General features: G+C 40.9%; 1 protein-coding gene across 3 annotated transcripts in view; it reads right to left on the reverse strand.

The window, feature by feature from the left end:
- Positions 1 to 13,021, reverse strand: part of SPPL2B (signal peptide peptidase like 2B) — a 31,076-nt gene extending 18,055 nt beyond the window's left edge. For 2 of the 3 annotated variants that reach the window (XM_083879729.1, XM_083879731.1), the window contains exons 1-5: positions 12,930 to 13,021; positions 3,990 to 4,109; positions 1,789 to 1,971; positions 1,002 to 1,091; positions 503 to 642 (exon numbers count right to left, since the gene is read on the reverse strand). In XM_083879729.1, coding sequence (XP_083735855.1) covers positions 503 to 642; positions 1,002 to 1,091; positions 1,789 to 1,971; positions 3,990 to 4,109; positions 12,930 to 12,986 — 590 coding nt within the window. In that variant the 5' untranslated portion in view covers positions 12,987 to 13,021. Of the gene's footprint in view, positions 1 to 502; positions 643 to 1,001; positions 1,092 to 1,788; positions 1,972 to 3,989; positions 4,110 to 8,979; positions 9,036 to 12,929 lie in introns of those variants that run through there. The other variant, XM_083879730.1, reaches the window with a different exon arrangement.
- Between the last annotated feature and the right edge of the window lie 98 nt (positions 13,022 to 13,119).

Below are 13,119 nucleotides of genomic sequence, written 5' to 3' on the forward strand. Positions count from 1 at the left end.
TGTACAAAATAAATGTTAGAAAATACCTCCTTCTCTCAATCCCACTTACTGACAAAAGTCACCATAAAATTTCGTTTAAAAATTGGTAACAAACATAGCATATGTTAGCTATCCAATCAATTTGATTTGCCCTACACCAGTAAAAGAAAATTTTATTATTTTTTTACAAAGTATTTTTGTGGTGAATTTTTTTACAAAGCCCAAACAGGAAGTCTATTACACAATAACTTTCTTTCTGATTTTTTCAAATGTTTGGTCTTTTTGACATGCTAAAATCCTAAAATGATTTACATGCAATTTATACTCTAATGATTTCCTACAGTGACTAAACCAATGCAAGGCTCAGGGCCTTTCAAACACCACATCAGCATTTTCCCATTCTGACTACAGAGTCTCCTAACCTCACTAGCAGAGCTGCCAGGTGATGCTTACGTAAACACTATCTATTATTTTCTTCTGTGAAAAATACGTGAAAACTGGTACACTGCATTCAGTTACTCACTTTTTCACATCTCTGCTTCCTGCCCAGTAGCCTCCAATTGCAACAGTCCCCACAGCCATGACAAAGATAATCACCATGTTGTAGTCCAGCACAGGCTCATTTGGGGCATACATTGCTCCTTTCACTGAGCTGCCAAAACTCTGTGGAGGTAAGTAAAAGTTAGGAAGGACATCCAAAAAGCCACCTTAGCAAAGGTTCACCTATTTAATTTTCACTAAGCAACCTCAGAATTAGGCTTTACTATATAAACATGTAAGAGCCATCTATTGGCTCTTCTGTTAGTGATACTTATTTTCAGCACCAGGCTGTATTTTGATTTTATTCCAAAGATGAGAAATAACCTCTCAAGAGATTTGATTTTTTTTCCAAAACATAGTAATGCAATCGTCATGAATGCACTCTCTACAAATTCAAAGCTCTTAAGGTGGACTTAATACTGTTGAGCAGTGACTCATTTATGTGAGATAACATAAATTAGAGCTTTTAGTATCAAGCTTACCTTGCCAATATCCAACATATCAGTATAGCTAAGCAGAGCCACAGGAATATCAATCTCTTCATACTGACTCCTATTACCTCCAGGAGGAACCTGAAAGACAGTTTAGACCAGGTAAGAATACGTTTATTTCTACAAATACTTCTACTCTTTCAAAAGGGTCAAAGTTGCAAGTTCTGTTCCTGCTAATTTAAAAAATATTCTAGAAGGCAACTTGATGACAGCCAACACTCAAAAGTCAAAATACAAGCCCGTTCCCAGCGAAATTGAAGAAATCTAAGGCTGTAACAGCAAACTGCAGCAACCAAATTTCAAGCAGTATCTTGTACACACCAGGGTTACAGGTTTATGACTGATGTGTGCCTCTAGTATTGACCAGGACTCAAACCCACTAATTTTATTTTCGAAACACAAAATACATGCTGTTGATGCTCCAGCTGAATCTAAAGTACTAAATTCAGTGTGGTAGTATAATGGAGTCACAAACGAACATCATCCTTTGACTACAGTATTTCCATTGGAACAAAGTTAATTCTGAGCCTTTAGCTTGAATGTCACATGAGCTCCATGCCAACTCTTCTTACTCAAATGAGTGCCTCTTGTTTCATTAATTCTTCCATCAGATACATGGTTTCCACACATAACTATGCAAACGTATGTACATGCAGAAACACACATGCATTATTTAATTTAAAGAGAAACATCAAATACCAGCAATGTGCAGTGAAGACAAGACAGTATCTAGCATGAGAGGAGTATCAGCAGCACAGGAAGATAAAAAGCAACTTACCAGTCTCTCTCTACTAACAATCAGCAGCCCACGAGCCCCATTTATCTGAGCAAGCCTCACTTTCTCATAGAAGGTGCAATTTCCTCGCATCACCATGGGGATTTGGTTATTAAATCCCCCATCAGGTACATCAGAAGGAGAACACAAAACAGATGCTGTCTGATCCTGCAGTTGCAAGAGTGACTGAAAAAAAGAAATTAGATAAATACATATATATAACATGAAATAAAAGAAATCAAGAGCAGAAACCAGAGTTTCTAAAGAGTAATTTAAAACTTTCCAGTAATGGAGTGGTATTCCCAGAGCAACATGAAAGCTGAAACAGCACTGCCTTCTCTATTATGTAGGGTCCTGCCTTGTTTCACCTTATTGTACAGAATTCTGCTGGTATTTAATTTGGGATATGACCTTCACTTGCATCTATTTTCTTCAGCATCGTTGCTGTTCTGATGCACACAGTCAGGATGTGGGAAGAAGGCTGCAAGGTTTTATCTTTGTTGGGGTGACAGAGTGGCAGGCTGGGATGATGGAGGGTATGAACAGCTAAAAACCAAAACACAGGCTCGGGAAAAGTACAGAAGCATAGGCAATAAACTTCCATGTTGAAACCTATTGTATCCAGTGACCTGAGATCGTTGCAAGTGTGTCCCAATTCTTTAGTTTTGGCCTTCCTCAGACCTAAAGGCACCTAATTTGGTGTGTTTCAACAGGAACATCCCAAAGACACTTCAAGGTTTTAGAAATAACACTGGCACAAATTGTTCCTTGCAAAATCTAAACAACCACTAGCATCGTTGCCCAGTTCTATTTGTAAGTTACCTGAAAACTGCAATTATCTACCAAACAACCAAGCTGTGCTAAGAGAAGCAAGTCTCAGCCCTTGCTGAGCTGAGCTGTTGCATTTGAGAAGAGTCAAGGTAAAGTTTTAAACTGAAAAAATGACACATGGAACAGTCTGTATTAGAAATCCATAGGTACACAATAAACAATACCAGCGTAATGGACTCTACTGTTTTAGGAGGGAAAGAGAAGTGTCAGGTTGTCAGTAGCTTCAACCTTTTTCAGAAAACTGCTGTCTCCAGCCTGACCTCTAGAGACAGTGAAAGGCTCCTATCCACACTTCCTGGCTGTCCAAGTTTCAGACCACAACACAAATGCAGAGTGAGCTCAGAGTGGTGCATTGCATTGCCTCAGTTAGTGAACTGTACTGCTGAAGTACTGAAGGAGGAGGAGCAAGAATGTGAAAGAAGGGAAAAGCAGGAAAGAACCAAGGAAGGAGACAGGGACAGGTAAGGGATACAGCATACACTACCCAAATGTCTGTGCAAGCTATATCGACTCCTGCAGAACTACTGAGATATGACTAGTGAATTTTTATGAGACTGATTTTAACAAGGTGTCTACAGTATAGTCTCCAACTCTCATAAGTACCACAGTCAGTCATGCATGTGCTGATTCACATTACACAGTCAGGGCAAGTGCAAAAGTTTTGCCTTGTCTATACAAGGCAAAAACAACTGTTGATGTACCTAGGGACTAATCTACAGTTGCAATAAACTCACCAGAAATAACTGAGACTTGCCTTTACATTGATAAGGAACTCTAATAATTCTGTGGGACATTCAACTGGCTGAATAAAATGAACCAAGTATCAGTCAACTACATCTTCCCCTATTAGTAGCTCATTCAAATTGCACTTGCTGATTTCATCATTCAGTGCCAGTAACTTTCTCACAGAAAAGAGTGAAGAATTTACTCAATTTTCAGCTCATACAGCTTTGGATAATGCAGCAAAAGCTTGACACAGTTTATGACTACTTAATCTTACACTTGACACTGAGAAAGCACTACAGGACACAGTTCACTATACAAGAAAAGCTATGTGATATCTTCTTGTATTATGCTGATGTACAAAATCCTTTGCAAGCCCAGATATGTGCCATTTTAATTTCATTGATCACATCATTGAAAAGGAGTGTTCCTGTTTTGAACAACAATAGTCATTATCTCTGCACAATGCCTGGAAAAGAACATTGCCATCCTAGCACTACCTAGTGATCTTAAGAGATAAAATTTGTTTTTAAGCAGAGCAAACAAAGCAGTTGCTTCAAAGTCTACTAATCTAAGTAAGAAAATAGAAATTTCCTTGTAACAAAGGCATTTTTTATACATTTTCTGTCATCAGTTAGCTAGGTACTTACAGCTTTACCCAGATCATGTGGCAAATGGGCCCACTGAGAGTTGAAGAGAATACAGTAGTCTTTTCCTTTGCTGCTCCCCTTCTCTGAAAGGACATGTACCATCCCATACTCACAGTATACCTGAAAATGTAACAAAAATTTCATAAGAATTTTAGGTTACATAAAATATCAGAAGTGAAGGGAGTAACTTGCTGTTGACTGGCCTGCTTTGTGGTTTTAAAGAAAACCAGAACATTATACAAAGTTTCCATATCTGTGCAGGGAGTACAATGGAATTTGTTATTATTTCCATCATGCTTCAAAGAAAGAATTCAGACACATTATGCAGATTCCCTCCTACACAGGAATTGGTCAAAGAATCAAATGAAACAATATTGGATGTGTTTAAAGAAAAAAACCCAAAACCAACAAACCAAAAAGCCAACCTCAAACAACACAGCTAGACTGGTGCACATGTGTATACAACCACAGCAAGGGAAAGAAAGTGGACTAACGCAGAACAGATATGAGACTTGGAGTATGCTGCAGCCAGTCCAGAGGAGGCCACGGAGATGCTCCAAGGGCTAGAGCCTCTCTGCTCTGGAACCAGGCTGGGAGACCTGGGGGTGTTCTGGAGAAGAGAAGGCTTCAGGGAGAACTCAGAGCCCTTTCCAGTGCCTAAAGGGGCTCCAGGAGAACTGGAGAGGGACTTGGGACAAGGGATGGAGGGACAGGACACAGGGAATGGCTTCCCACTGCCAGAGGGCAGAGATGGATGGGATATTGGGAAGGAATTCTTGGTTGTGAGGGTGGTGACGCCATAGCACAGGTTGACCAGAGCAGTGGGTTGCCTCATTCCTGGAAATATTCAAGACCAGGTTAGATGCGGCTTTGAACAGCCTGGCCTAGCCCACCCCGTGTCAGGGGCCCGGACTGATCTAAGGTCTCTTCTCAGTCAAACCATTTCACGATTCTACAAATAAGACACCAACTCCCGAAAGTAGAGCTTGAAATAATGATCAGTTCTAGATTCGCATCAGTCCAAAACTCAACCTTGGATACCTTTGCTGAAGATGTGGCAAGACCCATAGCACCTCTTTTCTGTCCTAGGTAGCATATGTAGACTCTCAAATCCACCTACTGCATTTACTTATAACTGCTTCAGTGACCAGTTGTCACTGTTGTCAAAACTCCAACATATGCAACAATATAAGTAGTGAAGATTACATATCTAAGATTTATAATTAAAGGCCTGTCCTGGGTCTTGCTGGGATGGTGTTAATTTTCTTCATAGCGGCTAGTATGGTGCAGTGTTTTAGTTTTGTGCCCAAAACAATGCTGATAACAAACATTTTAGCTATTGCTGAACAGTGTCAAGGCCTTCTCTGTTTCTCACCCTCTTCACCCAGTGAATAGATGCCCAAGGGGGGTTGGACGGGTGTTGGAGTCTGCCTCACTGGGACGCAGGGTCAGCCAGACTTCACTCCTAACAAGCCAAGCCTTAGCTTCAAGCCCTGGGAAACATTCATCTCAGGGCGAGCCTGAGATCTTCTCCCAAGAGCCTTTGAAGTTGTTAATTAATCCAAGTTCTACTTCCCCTATTGGTTACTTGTGTTCCATATATGGTATTGTTTCTAGAACATTCCACCACCAAGACTATATATTGTTAGTCCTCCCTTGTTTCTGGTCTTTTAGAGCTTGTCCCTATACTGTGTTTGGTTTCTAGGCATTGTCCCTATTTTTATTTCTCACTAATTTTCTTTTCAGGCACTCCATCATTTCTGCTCCTTTTTCTTATTTCACACCAGGCTCACCCTAAAGTCAGGAGACTCAAAGATCTGTCGCAGCCACCCTCATTGTGACAAAAGGGGTCACAACCAGGCAGATAATGCGACAAAGAGATATTCTATACCAATAGCATGTCACGTTCATTTTAATAAAGAGGTTAGCTATCTTTACATCATGTACATGTTAGAATTATCCTGAAAAACTCTGGAAACTGAGATAACAGACCCCAGATCCTGTAGTAACACAGAGAAAGAGAACAAGAACTATAGCAAAAATAAACATAGTTAAGATGCAGCAAATCTATGAGTTTTAGACATCTCGTTGTGATACACAGTATGTAACCTGCTTGTTCAGTGTACTGCTCACACTACATCTAACTGTAAGATGTGCTGATTTTAACACAAATATTTTCAGCTTCCCATCCCTGTGAAAAAATACACAGCAAACACAGTAATTTCCTTGTTATTTTGGTTATGTTAGATTGTACCAGGCCATTTCTCAGCAAAACAAAACAGAAAGATCTGAGGGCTTGCGAGTAGGTACTAGCAAACACTTCCTTAACAGATTTTTTCCCACATCTTCTTATTCTTCATGATGAGGTCTCTTCTTTTAAATGTCTACTCCTATCCTTCCTTCCCTGTGTATAGTGACACAATTTTGTGAGTACTAGGTATATTCCTCATCTACCCAAAAAGCTGAACCAAAATCAACTACACGGCTATATATATATATATACACACATACATATGCATGTTATGTATGTATGCATATACATAACCTGCAAAATAAAGTACTTTTGTGGAATTGATGCAGTTTTCTGTTTGTACCCCAAGTCCTAGCAGCTGTTTACCCAAGGAATCAGAAGGTAGGAAGACAAACAAAACAACAGTGGAGTACGTACAACTACCCTATCACTAGTGGTGATTTTCTTTAACTCTAATTAGTGGTCACTTCATTCTCATATTAACTGAGCCAAAATAATTATAAAATCCTCCCTGATCTTGGAAATGGTTGAAGAAACACAAAGCATCTGCTTATACTGTTCTAAGGACTCTGAAATAAATCCTCCTGGCCATTTCTAAGTGGCAAACAGGTCCCTTGCAAAGCTTCTCCCTCTGACAAGAGGCTCTTAGCCTTGCTTGAACAAGAAGGCATCACAGCATTGCTTTAACAATGAGCCATCAAGTTCTACGGGACACTTCTGTGCTCCTCAGGGCAGCAACACTGGGATTGCAGACTCTGCCTTAAGACGACTGTTAGGCACCATCTCCACTCATTGAAAAAGTGTAAGTTACAAAGTCTTTCCTTTATACAAAACACTGAACATAAGCCCCTCAGTTTGAAGTTTGCTCATATACATTGTGTGACCATCCAGTCAGGTTTGAACATCAACACATTAAGAATTCAATTTCAGATTAAGATCTGACCAGCTGCTGCAAAAAGATTTTAATGCTTCATATAAGAATACATTAAGATACAAAAGTAGTGTTCAGAAAGCAGGACGAACCCTAACTTTTAAAATGTAATTCAATTATACAAATCCAGATCAATGCTTCTTTTTGAAGGAGTCTTGCTGATCTTCAGTTGCTCCTTTAGAGCCTCACAGTGCTCCTACAGCAACTTCAATGTTCAAGTAGTGCTGTCTGGTAATAGATTATAAAAGGACAATGCTGAGAGCAAATGCAAATCCTATCTGTATTTTAGCTTCATACAAGCTATTAGATAGTCAGGAAAAATTTGACCACATATTAAATGTAGCAGTCTCAAAATACTGTTTCAGCCCAGTGATTTGGAAACCCAGTCCTTAGGAATACCAAACCAAACAGTGTTAATGTGATTAGATTATTCCTGTTATCCTTTTTGTGTTCCAGAGCTTTTGTTTCCTAGTGTAACTGGAAGTTTCTCCATTTTATTGAGGACACTTGCTAATCCTTAGCTAACTTCCACTTAGCACTTAGAAGTTTGTTTAAAAACATACATAAAATATCTGAAATGTAAAATAAATGATCTGGTTCTCATCTGAACTAGTCACACATTTGGTTTCTGATGGAACACTGTCATTCATCAGTAACACCAGGACACAGGATGAGGACAAGACTATGAGCTCACAACCAGCAGGAGGTTCGAAAAAACCAAAACCACCAACCAACCAAGCAAAACCCCCTCAAACAAGCACACTCCCCCCGCTCCCCCTCCCTCCCCCCGCCGCTGCAACCATCTTATCTTTCTACCATCCCCCTTTGTGTCATGCTCCTATCTACCCACACTCCTTCCTTTCCATTCTTCCTTCTCTCTTTCTCCTGTCCAGCACTCAAGCAAAACTGAAGTCATTGACTGAAGATATGTTTAGTTGCACTATTGCTCTGCTTTAGCTTTCCCCAATGAAATCACTTTGTGTCTACTGGAACTGATGAAACTTTGTTTTGGAGAGATATAACACCATATACCTAACCATCACTGCTACTAATTAGAAAGTTGTGACAAACTAATTTGTCAACATCTAGTTAAACATTCATAACCTAAACACATAAATGATTTAATAATTATGCAGTTAAACTTTTACAAATACACTTAAAATATCTGTTTCTTCACCTAGCAGCTGAGGAACAAGATGCTAAAGACGTCTGGAGTCAGCAGCAATGTCCTGTCTTAACATGCTTGTTCAAAAATCCATTAAAAGAACCCATCAGTCTTATTTTTCCCTCTTTATTTCAAACCCCACTGCACAGAAGTTACCATGCACCCCTAGGAGACACTCAAGGTAAAAAGATGTTTTTTGGAAAACTTTTGAGAATCACAGAATGGTTTGGGTTGGAAGGGACCTTTAAAGGTCACCTTGTCCAAACCCCTGTCAAAGGGCTGGGAAATCTTCAAGTAGACCAAACCCTGTCCAACCTGGTCTTGAACACTTTCAGGAACGCGGCACCCATCTCCTCTCTGGACAACCTGTGCCAGTGTTTTACCACATGCATTGTAAAACTGCTCTTTAACATTCACAGTGTGCCCAGAGGCAATGCATTCTGCTGCAAGATGTCAGCAAAGCAGTACAGAAATGTCATCGTAAAAATATACAGGAAGTAGAGATTTTTATATTTAGGTCTTCTGCATATAAATGGTCTTTGCTGACACATGCAGCAATTTTTTTCCCTTTTTTATAACATTAGTGTTAACTAAGTCCTTTAGAACCAATGACATTTGTCCTGAAGCATGCGGGACGTCATACCAATAATCTCAGTGCAGATTAAAGCCACGTGAACACAGTGCAAGTTTCCAAGATATCTGTGGAGAAAGGGAGACACTACTGTGCATATGCTGTGAGGAAACAAGAATTCCAACTCCCTGCTATGATGGACTTGTTAACTCATATCTCAGGTATCCAACCATAGCACCTAAATACTTTCAGCAGAAGTAATTTAGAAAAGTAACCTGTACTTGTTATCTTGATTTTGACTTCCGAGAGTAACAAGCAACAGAGATGCAAATACAGTCACACACAAAAGAACAAAAGAATGTTCCCTTCTTATTGTACATGGTCTAACTGGGCTTAGATAAGCAAACAAAACATTTGAATATTATATGTACAACTCTCTCCAAAATCTTCAGGTAGTTTTATAGAAGCTAACTACTGTAGTTGAAAAGCTTTATGTGTATGGGAAACAATCAAGCTGTACAGTTAAAAGTTTTACATCTATAACATATATGACACACATCTTTAAAACGAGAGTAAGTACGGGTGTGTTGCTACATTTCCATGGAGATATCCATTACCAGAACTCAGGAATAATTCCTAAAAGGCACCCAGGAGACACTTATACACAAATTTGCTTTCTGAGCTATTTAATGAATGTTCTTCAATGGGATATTAAGGGAGTAAAAGGTTCCTAATGTGAAGTGCTCAAAACATTTTAGAAGCTATGTGGATTTGTGTGCCAAAAGCCAAATAAAAATCAAGCACGAGAGGAATTAAAGGCATTATGAGCAGGGCTAAAAGCAAAAGAGAGAAAACTCTATGGAGAATATAATCTGTGGATAATGTGGATAAAACAGACATTTTTACAAAGCCATTATCACTTAGAATCAAAGTTTGTTCTTACCCACTTTGATGTGTCCAGTTTTGTTTTTATTCATGTCAGTATGTATGAGACAACAAAAGCTGAAAGCAGTGCTGCTGATGCACTGGCATAGTGGCAACATTTATGATGATTCCTTATTCCTAGAGACCACTTCATATCCTAGATTAAGCCAGGAGAAAATGCCATTTCCTGTGCAGATCCAATACAATTGACTACAACCCCAAAGCCTCTTTTCCAAGTGTTTGGATACCAAGACTAGCCTTTTTGAAACACAGAAAAACAACTGCTGCTGTGACAGTAAGGTATATTATAATACTTGCTTCTTAATGATCCTATGGCTTAAAAAGCACACAATAGTGTATAATTAACACAAAAGAAAGTGTTTTCTATAAAGCTGCACAACTGGAAAAGACTTTCACTCAACAGATATGTAAAATCTGAGAGCAGAATTTAACAGACAAAAGAGCTAATCTAATGTTTGTGGTAACAGAAGGGCATGCTTGCTGGCTCTGAATCTCATCAGGGCTTTCCATAGATTCATGTATAAAAGAGAAGAATACTCCCCAGGTTTTTTGCTGTGCAAGTTTTTTTAGGTGTATTAATGTATCTCAGAGGCAAGCACTGGACTTGCAAGTTAAATGATGGAAGAAGGTGGAGAGGAAGAATTCAGCTCATCCGTATTTCAAGAAGGAGCAGTGTGAGTGACAGAGTCAGCCTAATGTCTGTCTTGTCTTTCTTCCCTGCCTCTGGCCCCACAGTCACCTGGATGTCCTATATGCCTTTTCTGCTTTCAGAGCTCCATTAACTCACCTGGTTAACCACATGTCAGAGAGATTCCGCAGACACTGGGAGCTGTGTTCCTTGAAGAAGGAATGAATGAGCTATCCTTCTTTACAGCAGGTAAAGAGTTCACCATGTGAGAGTTCCCAGGAGCTGGAGTCATTCTTTCCCATGAACTGCACTGATCCTTTTGGAGACCAGCAACAGCAGGCAGCAAAGCTGCACTCAAATGAAGCAGTCCTTCAACACTGTACACTGCAGAGAGCTACATATTCATACCACAATAATTCCAGAAAACGAAATTGTCAGCCACCACCTTAATACAGAATTTCAGACAGTCTTTCCAATTTTTTGGACCCATATCATAGAGTGCCCTATTTTAAAACAGAAATCCATCACCTCAATTCAATGTATTTTGCTGAAAGCTGCTATAGTGAAGGCCAGCTAGACCCAACACATTCACTGCAGATCATGTTACTATGTTCATCACTAGTCAACGACTCACGTATCTGCTGTTGTTACAGGACAACTGAGGGGTAACAATGCCTGGAAGGAATAGGCACTTAAAGGCAATGTGAGAACTCAAATACCAAAGCAAGATCTTAGTGCCGATTGACTTGTATCTATAAGATCACACCACTCTTAAAGTGTTCTCAGATGAAGACCCAGATTTGGAAGAGCCATGCTTCAGTAGCCAAGTTGATCCTTCTCCCTAAATCAGAATATAGAAGCAAATGTGGACACTACCTCCTCTGGCCTCAGGGAAAACAAACAAACAAAAAAATTCCATTATCCTGTTTCAAGGAGGGAGACAAAGGTATATACTCACTAAGGTAAGAGTAAGGCACTGAGAATCAGTACAGCTGGCACACAGCAGCTCCTGACAACAGCTGTCAGCTCTGTCCCCCAGAATAACTCCAGCCATCAGTCACAGGGGTACCACACCAGGACGAGTGGAGCAGAACACTTCTCTGCCTCGTGCTAAGGAGGATGTACTATCCAAAACCATCCCAACAAGTGCAAGCACAAGAGATGCAGAAGTAATGCACAATATGAGGTATTCAAGCAAATTTTAAAAACATCAGCTGGGCTAACAGAAACATATTGGCAGCACACAGTACATCCACTTTTCACTGCAGCAGGACTATTTCAGCACCCTGGCCAGTCTGCCCAAGCTTACTCAAGTACAGTAACACTTCCACTGGACAAATATAGCAAATGCTTACAGACAGGAATGTGCTGCAATGCGTGGAGCTGAAGACAAGACCTCCAAGTACCCACCAGTGGACTATCTCACTCGCTGTCCTAATGCACTGTCATGTGCTCACCTTCCCCAAACTGATGGATCAAACGGACTCTTTAACTTGTTCTTGCTAATTAAATCTTATTAATTTGTAGGGCCTACACCGGAACTACCAGTCCCTGTGAAGCATCAGTGGAGATGACAAAATGCACAGAGCATACAAGAACATAATGAAGAGACAATGAAGATAAAGATAATGGATGAAAAAAGGGGATGAAACAGAAATAAGAAGTTAGCTGACAACCAGACTACTCTGTAACTAAAGATTACTGGCAAGGAATCAGTAAGGAGACAGACGGAGAAGAAGAAAATATTAGCGTTCCATGTTAAGATGTTACCGCAGTAATATTCAAGAAGACACAGTACGCTCCAAATTACCTAATAAACAATCAAGAAGTCTAAATGATACATAATAACATTTCAAAATTTTCAGAACACAAAACACTGAACTTAAAAGGCAAAAGCTATGTACCATACAATGCAACTGCTAGAAATCCCTCTCTCCTGTATCAGGACTACATACCTGAAGTTTGTCACACCCTTAGAAATGTATCCCACAAAATTAATTAATATTTTAGTAATGACAATACATGACTATAGAATCAGGGTAAGCAGAAATCCCTTCTTTTCTGCTGAATGCTTCCTTATAGGGAGTCTTTCAGTCGGGATAAACTCAGAGTCGTCCCTGCAGTCTTCCGGCCCAGGGGCTCGGCTGCGCTTCCCTCCCTGGGGCTGCCTGGCGAGGACGCTGGGCTGGGCTCACGGGGGCCCCGAAGTTTTAAAAACTACGAGGAAAACGGTAGTTACTACGGAAAGAATAAAAAAGTCTCAAACAATTCCAGACCCACAGATAGATCAACAACTGCCAAATCACGGAGGGCAGGGCCGGCAGCCCCATGCGCTCCGCTGCCTTCCTGCGGCCACGGCCCGCTGCGGGCGCGGCTGCAACACCTCTGTGCGCCCGCGGGAGACGGCTCCGGGCACGGACATGCCGCACAGCCCGGGACAGCCACTGACCTGTGGCAGCAGATGCAGGAGAAGCCAGAGGCGGAGCCGGGCCGACCGCGCCGCCATGCCGGGCCGACCGCGCCGCCGCCGCTTTGTTCCGACCTGGGCCGGGCCGGACCTTTCCGCACCGGCTACCCAGGGCCCGCCCCGGACGTCCCGCCCCACCTCCCCGGACGTCCCGCCCCACCTCCCCGAGCCG

Source organism: Zosterops lateralis, assembly GCF_965231275.1.
Source record: "Zosterops lateralis genome assembly, chromosome: 29".
Classification (NCBI taxonomy): Eukaryota; Metazoa; Chordata; class Aves; order Passeriformes; family Zosteropidae; genus Zosterops; species Zosterops lateralis.